General features: G+C 41.1%; 1 protein-coding gene across 2 annotated transcripts; it reads right to left on the bottom strand.

Moving 5' to 3' along the window:
* Positions 1–9656: 9656 nt before the first annotated feature.
* On the bottom strand, positions 9657–13030 carry si:ch1073-184j22.2 (dual specificity protein phosphatase 18). Of its 2 annotated transcripts, XM_021612655.3 has the most exons (3): positions 12900–13030; positions 12226–12289; positions 9657–11988 (listed from the first exon to the last, which is right to left on the bottom strand). In XM_021612655.3, exon 3 carries the CDS (start codon positions 11980–11982, stop codon positions 11386–11388), a length of 597 nt encoding a protein of 198 aa, XP_021468330.1. In that variant the 5' UTR covers positions 11983–11988; positions 12226–12289; positions 12900–13030; the 3' UTR covers positions 9657–11385. The 2 variants fall into 2 exon arrangements, with proteins under 2 accessions (XP_021468330.1, XP_021468331.1); XM_021612656.3 differs by lacking the exon at positions 12226–12289.
* Positions 13031–14137: the final 1107 nt, after the last annotated feature.

Genomic DNA, 14137 nt, shown 5'->3' with positions numbered 1-14137 from the left:
ACATGCTTTGTAAAATAAATGTGTAGACTAACAGTGAAATTCTTACGTATGGGAACTTCCCAACAATACAGAGAGTAAAAAAGAGAAAGAATTGAAAAATGAGGAATAAATACACAATGAGTATATGGCTATATGCACAGGGTACTTACTAGTGCCAAGTCGATGTGCAGGGGTACAAGGTAATTGAGGGAGATATGTACATATAACTAGGAATAAAGTCACTAGATAACAGAATAGATAATAAACAGTAGCAGCAGCGCATGTGATGAGTCAAAAGAGTTAGTGCAAAAAGGGTCAATGTAGATCGTCCGGGTAGCTATTTGGTTAACTATTTAGCAGTTTTATGGCTTGGGGATAGAAGATGTTCAAGGTCCTGTTGGTTCCAGACTTGGTTCCCCGGTACCTCTTATTGTGCAGTAGCAGAGAGAAGAGTATGACTTGGGTGGCTGGAGACTGACAATTTATAGGGCCTTCCACTGACACCGCCTGGTAAAGAGGTCCTGGATGGCAGGGAGCTTGGCCCAAGTGATGCACTGGGCCATACGCACTGCCCTCTGTAGCACCTTGCGGTTGGATGCCAAGCATTTGCTATAACAAGCGGTGATGCAGCCAGTCAAGATTCTCTCAATTGTGCAGCTGTAGAACTTTTTCAAGGTCCATGCCAAATCGTTTCATCCTCCTGAGGGGGAAGATGCATTGTCGTGGCCTTCTTCACAACTGTGTTGGTGTATGTGGACCATGATAATTCTTTATTAATGTGGACACCGAGGAACTTGAAGCTCTCGACCTTCTCCACTACAGCTCCGTCAATGTGAATGGGGGCGTGCTTGGCCCTCCGTTTCCTGTAGTCCACGATCAGCTCCTTTGTCTTGCTGAAGTTAAGGCAGAGGTTGTTGTCCTAGCACCACACTGCCAGGTCACTGACCACCTCCCTATAGGCTGTCTCATCGTCATCGGTGATCAGGCCTACTACCGTGTTGTCGTCAGCAAACTTAACGATGGTGTTGGAGTTGTGCGCTGCCACCCATTTTTGGGTGAACAGGGATTACAGAAGGGGACTAAGCACGCACCACTGAGAGGCCACCGTGTTGAGGATCAATGTGGTGGATGTGTTGTTGGCTACCCTTACCACCTGTGGTTGGGGGCCTGTCAGGAATCGAGGATCCAGTTACAGAGGGAGGTGTTCAGTCCTAGGGTCCTGAGCTTAGTGATGAGCTTGTAGGGCTCAATGGTGTTGAACACTGAGCTATAGTCAATGAACAGCATTCTCACATAGGTGTTCCTATTGTCCAGGTGGGAAAGGGCAGTGTGGAGTGCAATAGACATTGCATCATCTGTGTATCTGTTGGGGCTGTATGTGAATTGGAGTGGATCCAAGTTGTCTGGGATGATGGTGTTGATATGAGCCATGACCAGCCTTTCAAAGCATTTCAAAGCACCAGTGTCCCACTCCTTGAAAGTGGAAACTCTAGCCTTTGGCTCAGTGTGGGTGTGACCTGTAATGCACGGATTCTGGTTGGGATATTTACGGTACGTACAGCCACTGTGGGGACGAAGTCGTCAATGCACTTATTATTAAAGCTGGTGATTAATATGGTAAACTCTTCAATGCTATTGGATGAGTCCTGGAACATATTCTAGTCTGTGCTAGCTAAACAGTCCTGTAGCTCAGCATCCGCTTCATTGGACCTCTTCCATATTGAGTGCTTCACTGGTACTTTCTGCTTGATTAGTTTTATTTTATACAGTAAATTTGGACTTTTTCCACATTTATTACGTTACAGCCTTATTCTAAAGTTGATTACATAATTTTTTTCCCTCATCAATCTACACATAATACCCCATAATGACAAGGTGAAAACAGGTCTTTAGAATGTTTGTAAATGTATTAAAAACAAAAAACAGAAATACCTTATTTACATAAGTATTCCGACCCTTTGCTATGAGACTCGAAATTGAGCTCAGGTGCATCTTGTTTCCATTCATCATCCTAGAGATGTTTCTACAACTTGATTGGCGACCACCTGTGGTCAATTCTATTGATTGGACATGATTTGGAAAGGCACACACCTGTCTATATATTGTCCCACATTTGACAGTGCATGTCAAAGTTAAAACCAAGCCATGAGGTCGAAGGAATTGTCCGTAGAGCTCAGAGACAGGATTGTGTCGAGGCACAGATTTGGGGAAGGGTACCACGTTTTTTTTAGCAGCATTGAAGGTCCCCAAGACCTCCATCATTCTTAAATGGAATAAATTTGGAACTACCAACACTCTTCCTATAGCTGGCCGCCCAGCCAAACTGAGCATCATGCTGTGGGGATGTTTTTCAGTGGCAGGGACTGGGAGACTAGTCAGGATCAAGGTAAAGATTAACAGAGCAAAATACAGAGAGATCCTTGATGAAAACATGCTCCAGAGCACTCTGGTCCGTAGACATTAACATAACAACCAAACATTAATATCAGAAAAAAATTCCTCACATTTCCAATAATAAAAATAAATACAGATAATAATATGCAATCGTAGATTACGCTTCAACCACCTAAAAAAATAGAGAATATTCAGATTTACAGTTCCAATGCTTGTACAAAATCACAGGTTTACAAAAAAAGAACCCAAAAACTTTGGGGCAGGTGTACGTGCAATACAGTCGGGGGTACGCCAAATAAAAATGTGATTCAAATAAATAAATATAAAAATTCAGATTTTCAAACAGTCCATTTATATTTTCCAACAGGGCTATATATTTGGTTGATGTTTTTTTTTCTCGACTGAGTAGCCTTGTTTCACTGCCAAAAAATAAAATTAAACCATCTAGCGTTCAGCGAAATAACAATATAATGTCAACAACAGGTAGCCTAGTCAAATAATTAACATCCAATCACATTATCCGTTACTCTCTCGCGGGAATTCCACTAACGGTCCATATGTAGCCAACGTAGCTGCTGCTCATTCCGTTTGCTCGAAAATTGATAAATGGTTTATAAAAAAGTACGGCCCGCGTCCATAGAAACACATACCAGCTCTACTGGTAGTACTGCTACTACCAGCAGCACTACACCTGCACCTGTCGACGACACAAGTTGTTCTGCTTCCACGAGCACAGCCAATGCTAGCATCAGTAATTCTACATTTGTTATTAGCCCAGCTAGCATGGACATTGACAGTTGGGAATCTGATGCAGCTGAAGAGCTACTGGCCCCTTGTACCATCGAAGAGGTGCAAATGTGAACACATCTGTAAAACCACAATGAGGACATAGCAAGTTTTCATTAGTCATTGGGTACATCGTACGAAAAACATCTTCAGTAATCTTCAATAGGCACATACTTCATGTTCAAATTCACAACATAACATACATAGGCATTTCAGCATTAAGTCCTTTAGGAAAATAATGTCTGGAGGGTGAAAATCCCAAAACATTCTCTTTTACTCAGAGTATTATTAATATCACCTCCCCTGTTTGATATCTCAACTTTCTCTATGACACAAAATCTAAAGATAGAAATGTCATGCTTTAGGTCATTAAAATATACTGTGACTGGATAATCCCTGTTGTTTCTCCTGATTGAACTTTTATGTTCACTATGTTTGAGAGAGCGCCGAACAACAGACAGTGACGTTGGACCATCGAAGAGGTGCAAATATGATGATGCACATTTTATAGGATTAAAAGTTTTAAATGGTGATACAGCGCTAATTTGACCACTTCACATCAAAGTATATAAACCTATGGTGTGAGGAAAAACAGAAACAGCCATTTATCTATTGTAATTTACGAGAAATCGTACAACGTCCGTTTGATGAAGGTTAAACAAAGGTGGGTTTTTATCCCAAAAGTTATAGATCCAGTTGCAGCACTCAACATGATTTCTGTGATTTTCTGTGCTCACACACACACAGACAGAGTCAATATGGAGTGACTTAGTATGGGGCTTATAGACACACAGAGCCTGCAATAGTTACCTGCATTCGAAGCATCAAGAACCGTCAGATCTAGAGCTCTGAAGCTTTATAAACCTGTTCTAGCACTTAAGTCGGTAGTACACGGTGAGATGTGTGGCCTTCGAAGGTTCTCAGGCCGAGAAACAGCCTCGTCCATTTGAAATAACTTAAATTTGTTTTTTACGTCGCGAAAATGACAACATTTAGAAAAGTCCCAGAATCACAAGACTAGGTGCATTAAAACTGCCTCAGCCCATAGAGACTGACACTACACGTTTCTGGTCGATAGCTCATGCAGGGAACCCATAGCAACCCCCGAAATAAGTGCATTTTCAGCACTAATTAAGTTCGCTGCTTGGGCCCCAAATTACCTATTGACCCGAAACTCGGGATTCAGGGACACCTCAGCTAGGCCTACACATAATGTCAGAACTGGACTCGCAGCTTGAATATAACTATGTTTTTTAAATTTTTTATGGTTTTAACAGAAGGCGTTATGAATTGTGGGCCGGCTCTGAAATATGTGAGAGTTGGCTTCTAAAAGAGTTGGACAAAGTAAGTTTGGTGTCAATATGATATCTTATTGACTGATGGCTGACTTGATGGCAGTATAATATATTGGCATTGTACATTTTATATTGCAAATGGACAGTGTACATTTCCAATGTATTTAATGAGGGATTTACCATCACCAAATGGACAGGCTGAAATCAACACTAACGAGCGATGGAGAGGAACCACTATCGCTGCTCGGCCATCTTGAGTTCAACGAGCCAGTCACAATTGGGCATTTCTGCAGTATATTAGGGGCATGTCTAATTCGTGATGGTAAATGCCCATTATAAGACATTGCAAACAGACAGTTTACATTTGTCCATTTCCAATGTATTTAATGAGGAATTTTCCATCACCAAATGGACAGGCTGAAATCAACACCAATGAGCGATGGAGAGGAACACTATCACTGCTCGGCCATCCCGAGTTCAACAAGCCAGGCAATTGGGCATTTCTGCAGCATATTAGAATATGTCCAATTCGTGATGGTAAATGCCCATTGTAAGACATTGCAAATGGACAGTTTAAAATTTGTTCAACGAGCCAGAGACAATCTAATGTTAAATACTGTTGAAGTAATATGGCTACAGGTTCATCTGCCTCCCCTGCTTGAGGCAAATGGTGGTCACACCAGATACTGACTGGTTTTCTGATCCACGCCCCTAACTTTTTTTTAAAGTATCTGTCATCAAAATATGTATATGTGTATTCCCAGTCATGTGAAATCCATAGATTAAGGCCTAATGAATTTATTTAAATTGACTAATTTCCTTATATGAACTGTACCTCTGTAAAATCTTTAAAATTGTTGCATGTTGCATACATATTTTTTTCAGTGTAGTATTTAAGTAATCCATGTTCATGAAGTAGGCCTCAGGGGCCTTATCTATTCAAGATGACAATCGTTTGCTATTACATTATTAGCATGCTATTATTATGTAACAAAGTTATTATTGTTATATAATAAATATTTGCATCGATTGATATTCGTTAAATCTGATCAAATAAATAATATATTATTTATGATCTAAAAACCAAAACTGAACAAATTAGAATTATATGTATCGGATCAAGTCAAACAAGACAAAAGTTCTGCAATGGATAGCTACAGACGATAATATGTGGTCATGGTGGATGTTGAGAGCTCATTCTCAATGGTGTAAAGGTGATTCAGATCTGAGGCTGCATACATTGAAGCTCCAAATGGTGGTGTGGGGGGATTCCATGCTGTGTTTATTGGGCCTGCTTTATGTTGTTGGGGGACAGGTTTGGTGAGGTAGGACAAGGGCCCCTGCCACACGTTCAAATCTGTTTGCCAAGTGCTGAAACACAGTAAGAAAGATATTATTTTCACTGCTGAAGCTGCCTTTCGCTGTTCTCCTCCTCATTTGCTGTCCATGCCACCAGTTGATCTGCAAGCTCGCTCAAGAGGCGGTCAGTCTCCAACTTCATAAACTCCTCAAATTGTTTCTTCTGTGTGTCTGCAATTGCTGCCATGGTACTTGGTGTGTCAGGTGCCTTCCTTTTCCTCTTTGTCCGCCTAGCCTCACTGGTGGTACATGTCCCCGCTTGCTGGATAACATCCCCTGAAGTAAAAGCAGGATCATCTAAAAAAACAAAGGTAAAATAATTGAATACATTTGCAGTATTGATTACTGTAACCAAAAAAAGTTGGAATGTGACTGAGCTAGCTTGTTATTGTAAGCAATGGACTTAATCACAGGCTGATGTTACTTGGTCTAAAGTTATTGGTTTTTAATAGCTAGCTCACGTTAGCTTACAGTGTACCATTGCTATGCATAGCCTACTGTCAACTTACCACTGGGGAAGAAATCATCCGTTTCAGATGACAAACTGTTCAGTGTCTTGTTTGGACTTTAACTTGCAGCAGCAGGCACAGGACTGTCTCTGACGATGTATCCACAGTTTAGACTGGATTGCTTGTTGGTCGTGAGCCAATGATCGTGTCAATCATATCAAAATATTGACACTTGTCCTTTTCATCTACCGAGCTTCCTGACTTCCTGAGTGCATCCCTCGCTGAAATGTATTGTGAGCGTAGTTTTTTAAAAATTCCCTGAATAGCTTTTTTCTGTCTTTTTGTGGGTGTTTGCCATTTCCGCCTTGATACTCTCCCTCCGATCTGCAGTAAGGTCTCGGTTTCACAGATCGTCCATGTCGTCCCTTTGCCCTATTTTGAAATCTTAATTATTTTTTCTAATTGTCTACCTAACGTTAACTGGATAACAAAAGTTGAATAACCAACAAAAAATAACGAATAGCGCTCCAGTTGCAACCTGTATTTTAAAAGTTTTATGACACATGAACATCAGCACAGGTTGTTTCTGTGTCACAATACCTCGTACCCTGGTCCTGGATCTTGGACCCACAGCCCTTGCAGGGCGCAGGATTTATTTGTGCCAGGATTCGTTTATGTTTCACATATTCTTTTTAGCGTGGATCAGGATATCAAACGCTCCAGGATCCAGATCATACAGAAATATGTGAAAGCGCCCTCAGTGAGACCTGCTAGGTTGGACATGGGATTTATGGAAGTTGTGTAAAAATTAACAAAATAAAAAATGATAGTTTTGAGATATTAATATGAACGTTTTTTTATGCTGAATAAATGAATGTGAGCATTTGTATTTCAGAATCGAGACATACTCCATATGTTAGAGCACACTACAGTATAAGGAGCATAATGACACCAATATGTCTGTATCATGTATTTAGGGTCTTACAGGAGGCATGTGTAGGGCATAAAATTGTCACTTTCATAATGATTTTCCCAAAAATGGTTTGTGACACAATTTTTTTGAAACATTTCAAACATCCTTCCTCCTAATTTAGTTTCTATGTGAGAATTGCCAGAACAATCTGCAATACCCAAAATATTTTCTGCTTCCACTGGCGTGGAATCATCCAGATTTTCTTTTGATAATGGGTCCTGGGTTGCAAAACCACCCCACTGCAGAAAGGGCCTAGCGTTGAGCTGTAAACGTTAAGAACAAAGGCCTCTACATAAAACGCCTCCTGAAATATAATGATGTCAAACATAATGTCATGGGTACGTCTACACATTTTACACGCTTTAACTTTAAAAGGGTTGATGTTCATATTTGCAATAAAACAAGGCATTGCAAAGTACATAAATGCAACAACAACAAAAACATACAAAAAAAACCTGTAGTTCCAGGCTTAGTCCTTACTGGACATCCTTGAGATAATGTGAATGTGATGAAGATCTTACTCCACTGTCATGTACAGTTTTAAACTTCAGGAAGAACCTAGGAAAATTCCTAGGAACAAGATTCCACAGCAGTGAACACAAGCAACAGCCACAACAATAGTTCCCTAAATGTGCATTGTTGTTTGTTTGTGTTTTTCTATTAGTATATCTTTTTTTCATCCCACAATTCAAAGATCAATTGTTGAATGTTGATGACTTAAATTAACTTGAACTCCCCTTACAGCGAGAAAGATGGCCATAACAATTCCTTCATTACTTTAGGCAGAAGATTTGCTGTCTGCATTCTTCCTCAGGTAGTGGAATACACATTCTTGTGCAGAGGTGGCGCTGCCAACTCTGGACCACAAACGGCCTCTTAAATGTTCTGCGCTGTGTTTCAACTCAACTTTCTCCCCCTCTCATTCCTATCTGTAATTAAACATAACAATATGGAAGGGGAGTGGAATTACAATATACTTTAAAAAAATAAATATATATATATATATATATATATATATATATATATATATATATATATATATATATACACAGCCTTGCGAAAGTATTTGGCCCCCTTGAACTTTGCGACCTTTTGCCACATTTCAGGCTTCAAACATAAAGATATAAAACTGTATTTTTTTGTGAAGAATCAACAACAAGTGGGACACAATCATGAAGTGGAACAACATTTATTGGATATTTCAAACTTTTTAACAATTCAAAAACTGAAAAATTGGGCGTGCAAAATTATTCAGCCCCTTTAAGTTAATACTTTGTAGCGCCACCTTTTGCTGCGATTACAGCTGTAAGTCGCTTGGGGTATGCCTCTATCAGTTTTGCACATCGAGAGACTGACATTTTTTCCCATTCCTCCTTGCAAAACAGCTCGAGCTCAGTGAGGTTGGATGGAGAGCATTTGTGAACAGCAGTTTTCAGTTCTTTCCACAGATTCTCGATTGGATTCAGGTCTGGCCTTTGACTTGGCCATTCTAACACCTGGATATGTTTAATTTTGAACCATTCCATTGTAGATTTTGCTTTATATTTTGGATCATTGTCTTGTTGGAAGACAAATCTCCGTCCCAGTCTCAGGTCTTTTGCAGACTCCATCAGGTTTTCTTCCAGAATGGTCCTGTTTTTGGCTCCATCCATCTTCCCATCAATTTTAGCCATCTTCCCTGTCCCTGCTGAAGAAAAGCAGGCCCAAACCATGATGCTGCCACCACCATGTTTGACAGTGGGGATGGTGTGTTCAGCTGTGTTGCTTTTACGCCAAACATAACGTTTTGCATTGTTGCCAAAAAGTTCAATTTTGGTTTCATCTGACCAGAGCACCTTCTTCCACATGTTTGGTGTGTCTCCCAGGTGGCTTGTGGCAAACTTTAAACGACACTTTTTATGGATATCTTTAAGAAATGGCTTTCTTGTTCTTCATGATGCTCTCTGCGCTTTTAACGGACCTCTGAGACTATCACAGTGCAGGTGCATTTATACGGAGACTTGATTACACACAGGTGGATTGTATTTATCATCATTAGTCATTTAGGTCAACATTGGATCATTCAGAGATCCTCACTGAACTTCTGGAGAGAGTTTGCTGCACTGAAAGTAAAGGGGCTGAATAATTTTGCACGCCCAATTTTTCAGTTTTTGATTTGTTAAAAAAGTTTGAAATATCCAATAAATGTCGTTCCACTTCATGATTGTGTCCCACTTGTTGTTGATTCTTCACAAAAAAAATACAGTTTTATGTCTTTGTGTTTGAAGCCTGAAATGTGGCAAAAGGTCGCAAAGTTCAAGGGGGCCGAATACTTTTGCAAGGCACTGTATATATATATATATGGCACTGTTTTGTGTGTATATATATATATATATTATATACACACAAAACAGTGCCAGTCAAAAGTTTGGACACAGCTACTCATTCAAGGGTTTTTCTTTATTGAACTATTTTCTACATTGTAGAATAATAATGTAGACATCAAAACTATGAAATAACACATATGGAATCATGTAATAACCAAAAAAAAATTAAATACATGTATTTCAAATTAGCCACCCTTTGCCTTGATAACAGCTTTGCACACTCTTGGCATTCTCTCAACCAGTTTCATAGCTGTCACCTGGAATGCATTTCAATTAACAGGTGTGCCTTGTTAAAAGTTAATTTGTTCAATTTTTTTGGTGTCTTCACCATTATTCTACCATGTAGAAAATAGTAAAAATAAAGAAAAACCTATGACTGAGCAGATGTGTCCAAACTTTTGACTGGCACTGTATACACTGAACAAAAAATATAAACGCAACATGTAGTGTTGGTCCAATGTTTCATGAGCTAAAATATATCAATTTTTTGCACAACTTTATAGTGAGTTAGTGAGCATTTCTCCTTTGCCAGGATAATCCAACCACCTGACAGGTGTGGCATATCAAGAAGCTGACTAAACAACATGATCATCATTACACCTTGTGCTGGGGACAATAAAAGGCCACTTTAAAATGTGCACTTTTGTCACACAACACAATGCCACAGATATCTGAAGTTTTGAGGGAACGTGCAATTGGTGTGCTGACTGCAGGAATGTCTGTTTCCAGACAATTTCTCTAACATACACCACCGTTTTAGAGAATTTGGCAGTAAGTCCAACCAGCCTCCCAACCGCAGACAACTAGTAGCCAAGCCAGTCCAGCACCTCCACAACCATCTTCTTCACCTACAGCATCGTCTGAGACCAGCCACCCAAACAGCTGATTAATCTGGTGGTTTGCACAACTGAAGAATTACATCACAAACTGTAAGAAACTGTGTCAGGGTCATCTGCGTGCTCGTCGCCCTCACCAGGATCTTTACCCGACTGCAGTTCGGCGTTGAAACTGACCTCAGTGGGCACATGCTCACACTGTCACGCTGGATAAGTGTGCTTTTCACGGATGACTCCTGGTTTCAACTGTACCAGGAAGACAGTGTGTATTGAGTCGTGTGGGCGAGCGGTTTGCTGATATCAACGTTGTGAACAGAGTTCCCCATGGTGGCGGTGGGGTTATAGTATGGGCAGGCATAAGCCATGGACAACAAACACAATTGCATTTTATCAATTGCGATTTGAAACCACCCACAGAGATACCGTGACGAGATACTGAGGCCCATTGTCATGGCATTCATCTGCCGCCATCATCTCATGATAAGGCACGGCTGGCTCCATGTCGCAAGAATGTGTACACAATACTCACCAGACATCAACAGCCTGATCAACTCATCTGTCGTGATACATGAGGCAAAACATGGTCACACCATTTACTGACTGGTTTTCTGATTCACGCCCCTACCTTTCTTTATGGTGTCTGTGACCAACAGATGCATATCGGTAGTCTCAGTCATGTGAAAACCATAGATTAGGACCTAATTAATTTATTTAAATTGAATGATGTCCTTATATGAACTGAAATTCAGTAAAATCTTAGAAATTGTTGCATGTTGTGTTTATATTTTGGTTCAGTGTACATATATATAAAGATTATTATTGTACTATATTTCCCTTATCAAATCATGACAGGGGACATGCCTGCTTCCTTGGTTTAAATCCTCAGGCAGTAGGGCTGTAAGTTCTTCCCTCACATCTTCAGACAGAAAAGCAAACTTCCCTCCTCTACTATTTCCTTACAAGCCTACCCTTCTTCAACTTCTTGGCCTGCGATATAGACGACAACAATGGTGACCTGGGCAACAGCGGTGGTGACCGCTGTGTCCATGATGACCGCAGTGTCCATGGCGACAGGGGCGGCTTCACAGGCGGCATGGGCGCTGCCACCTTAACCGTATTCTTCCCATAGAGCCTCTTCTCAAACTCTAGTAGCTGCGCCCAGAAACCCGCGTTGAGTCGTACGTACGGCCGACTCTCCTGCACCCATGCGTGGGCCCGGCACAGAGTCACGCCCCGGTAGCGCATTAGGTACGCTATGACCAGGGCCGGCGAGCGGCTCATGCCAGCCGCACAATGCACCAGCGTACCACCAGTCCGGTTGCTGTGGATGCGCTCTGCCACACGGTCAAAGTGGTCGCCCAGACGGGCGCTGGGCAGGTCGGAGACGGGCACACGCAGGCACTCCACGCCTGGGTAGACTGGGCAGACGTGGTTGAGGGTGGCATTGACGATGAGGGTAATGCCCTTGCGGGAGACCAGGGCCTGGTTGAGGGGGGCGTCTGCGCCACTCAGGAACAGGGTGGGGGTGATCTGAGAAACCGACATGGCTGCCTGCGAGGGAAACACAAACAAATACCTCATTACTAATACAAGCTTTAGTTCCATCTCAGCACTAGTAACACATGCATCAGCTTATCTGGGTCCAGACAAAAAAATGATGATCAGACCAATATTTTACATAATGGTTATTGATTATTTGAAACAGGTGTGTGATGGGAGGAATAAAACCTTTACTCTCTACCACTTAGAACCTGAGTGGGGGATCCATAATATGCTGTAGCTACTAACCCTGGTCTTGGAGTGCAGTCTTTTGTTCCAGTTCAGCACTAGCACACTTAATGCATCCAAAGTCCTATATCGAAATACATAATCAAGACTTTTAGTTGAATCAGGTGTTTTGGCAGTTTCCAAAGCATAACCTGTTCTCTAGGACCAGGCTTGACGACCACTTCATTTACATCAATACAACCTAGTAAGAGATCATCATTACTAAATTGTTGAGTTCAACACAAATGTTTTACGAGGACCTGGATAGAAACAAATTGTAGCATGATACACACTCAAAATACCACTTTATCATAGTAAAAAGACAACCTTTTTGAACAAAGTGGACGTTAAGTTAGTAGGAACCAATCAGTCTTCTATTATTCTATGAATACCCATTCTGCACACTTTCACAATCCTTTACCCTCAGTAAAATGAGCATGTCATGCGGGTGACTAGAAGGACATTGTGGTTCAATACCATGAACATTTTAAAAGGTAGGCTTATAATGTCACATTCATAAAGTAAAAGCTCTGTGTGTTTAAACGTTTTAGAGTAATTTATGCTTGCCACAGTATGCAAAGCTTGTGCAATGCTCAGTCACGTTTCGTAGGAGTGAGCCTATGTGTTGTGTAATGTGTTGTGAGACTATGTTTGTCTCAGCTGCCGCCTGTGTGTTTGTGTGTATAGTGACTTACCTAGTCCTTACTTAGTCCTTTAGTAGTATGCTGCTTCTGTACGTCTGGATCTGTCTCTCAGGTTAGAACATTTCTGGCCACGAGAGGCGAACCCCTGTTGGGGCACTCACTTAGCACAAACACACACCCCTAAAAAGGCTTTGGGCCTGATGGCCAATAAAGAGAGAGATTAATTTTAGACTACCCCAGCAGCTGGGGTACAGCTCCTGAAAACCTTGTCACGTGCACCCATATTTCCACACCCACTCCCCACCCCCCCAGCCCACCCCACACACACATACAAATGTCCTATATATCTGACAGGGATCAATTTCTATTATCACCAGTCTCTCTGTTTTTGAGACCATAAACATGATACCAACACGCAACAGATTGTCCTTTGATCAGTATTTCTTGTGGTTGTAAAATCTCAGTCAAATTTGTATTCAGGCACTAGACAGCGTACATCTCTCTCTTCATTGGGTGTCAGATCGGTTTGGATGGGGGAAAATTAACCAATGCCTAACCTTACCCTACTCCTGACCTTAAATGTAGCCCTATTCTTAGGCCATTTTTATCCCCATGCCTAACCTTAACCATTGGATATACCGGTTGAATATTAACTTTTCTTACTTGATATGGGGTGGGATGCATGGTCAAATAAAATACATTTAAATCATATCTTGTGACATCAAGACATAGACCTACATTGACATTAGTGGATTAACATGCTGTTCATATTTAGGCTAATACAGTGGGGCAAAAAAGTATTTAGTCAGCCACCAATTGTGCAAGTTATCCCACTTAAAAAGATGAGAGAGGCCTGTAATTTTCATCATAGGTACCCTTCAACTATGACAGACAAATGAGAAAGAAAATCCGGAAAATCACATTGTAGGATTTTTTATGAATTTATTTGCAAATTATGGTGGATTAATGGTGGATTACCTGTATTAATGGCACATTTTTGAACTTGTTATCAGTATAAAAGACACCTGTCCACAACCTCAAACAGTCACACTCCAAACTCCACTATGGCCAAGACCAAAGAGCTGTCAAAGGACACCAGAAACAAAATTGTAGACCTGCACCAGGCTGGGAAGACTGAATCTGTAATAGGTAAGCAGCTTGGTTTGAAGAATACAACTGTGGGAGCAATTATTAGGAAATGGAAGACATACAAGACCACTGATAATCTCCCTCGATCTGGGGCTCCATGCAAGATCTCACCCGGTGGGGTCAAAATGATCACAAGAATG

Source organism: Oncorhynchus mykiss, chromosome 8 (assembly GCF_057628025.1).
Source record: "Oncorhynchus mykiss isolate SJ-2025 chromosome 8, ASM5762802v1, whole genome shotgun sequence".
Classification (NCBI taxonomy): domain Eukaryota; kingdom Metazoa; phylum Chordata; class Actinopteri; order Salmoniformes; family Salmonidae; genus Oncorhynchus; species Oncorhynchus mykiss.
Note: the sequence above shows the minus strand (reverse complement) of the source record. Positions and strands in the feature narration are given on the sequence as shown.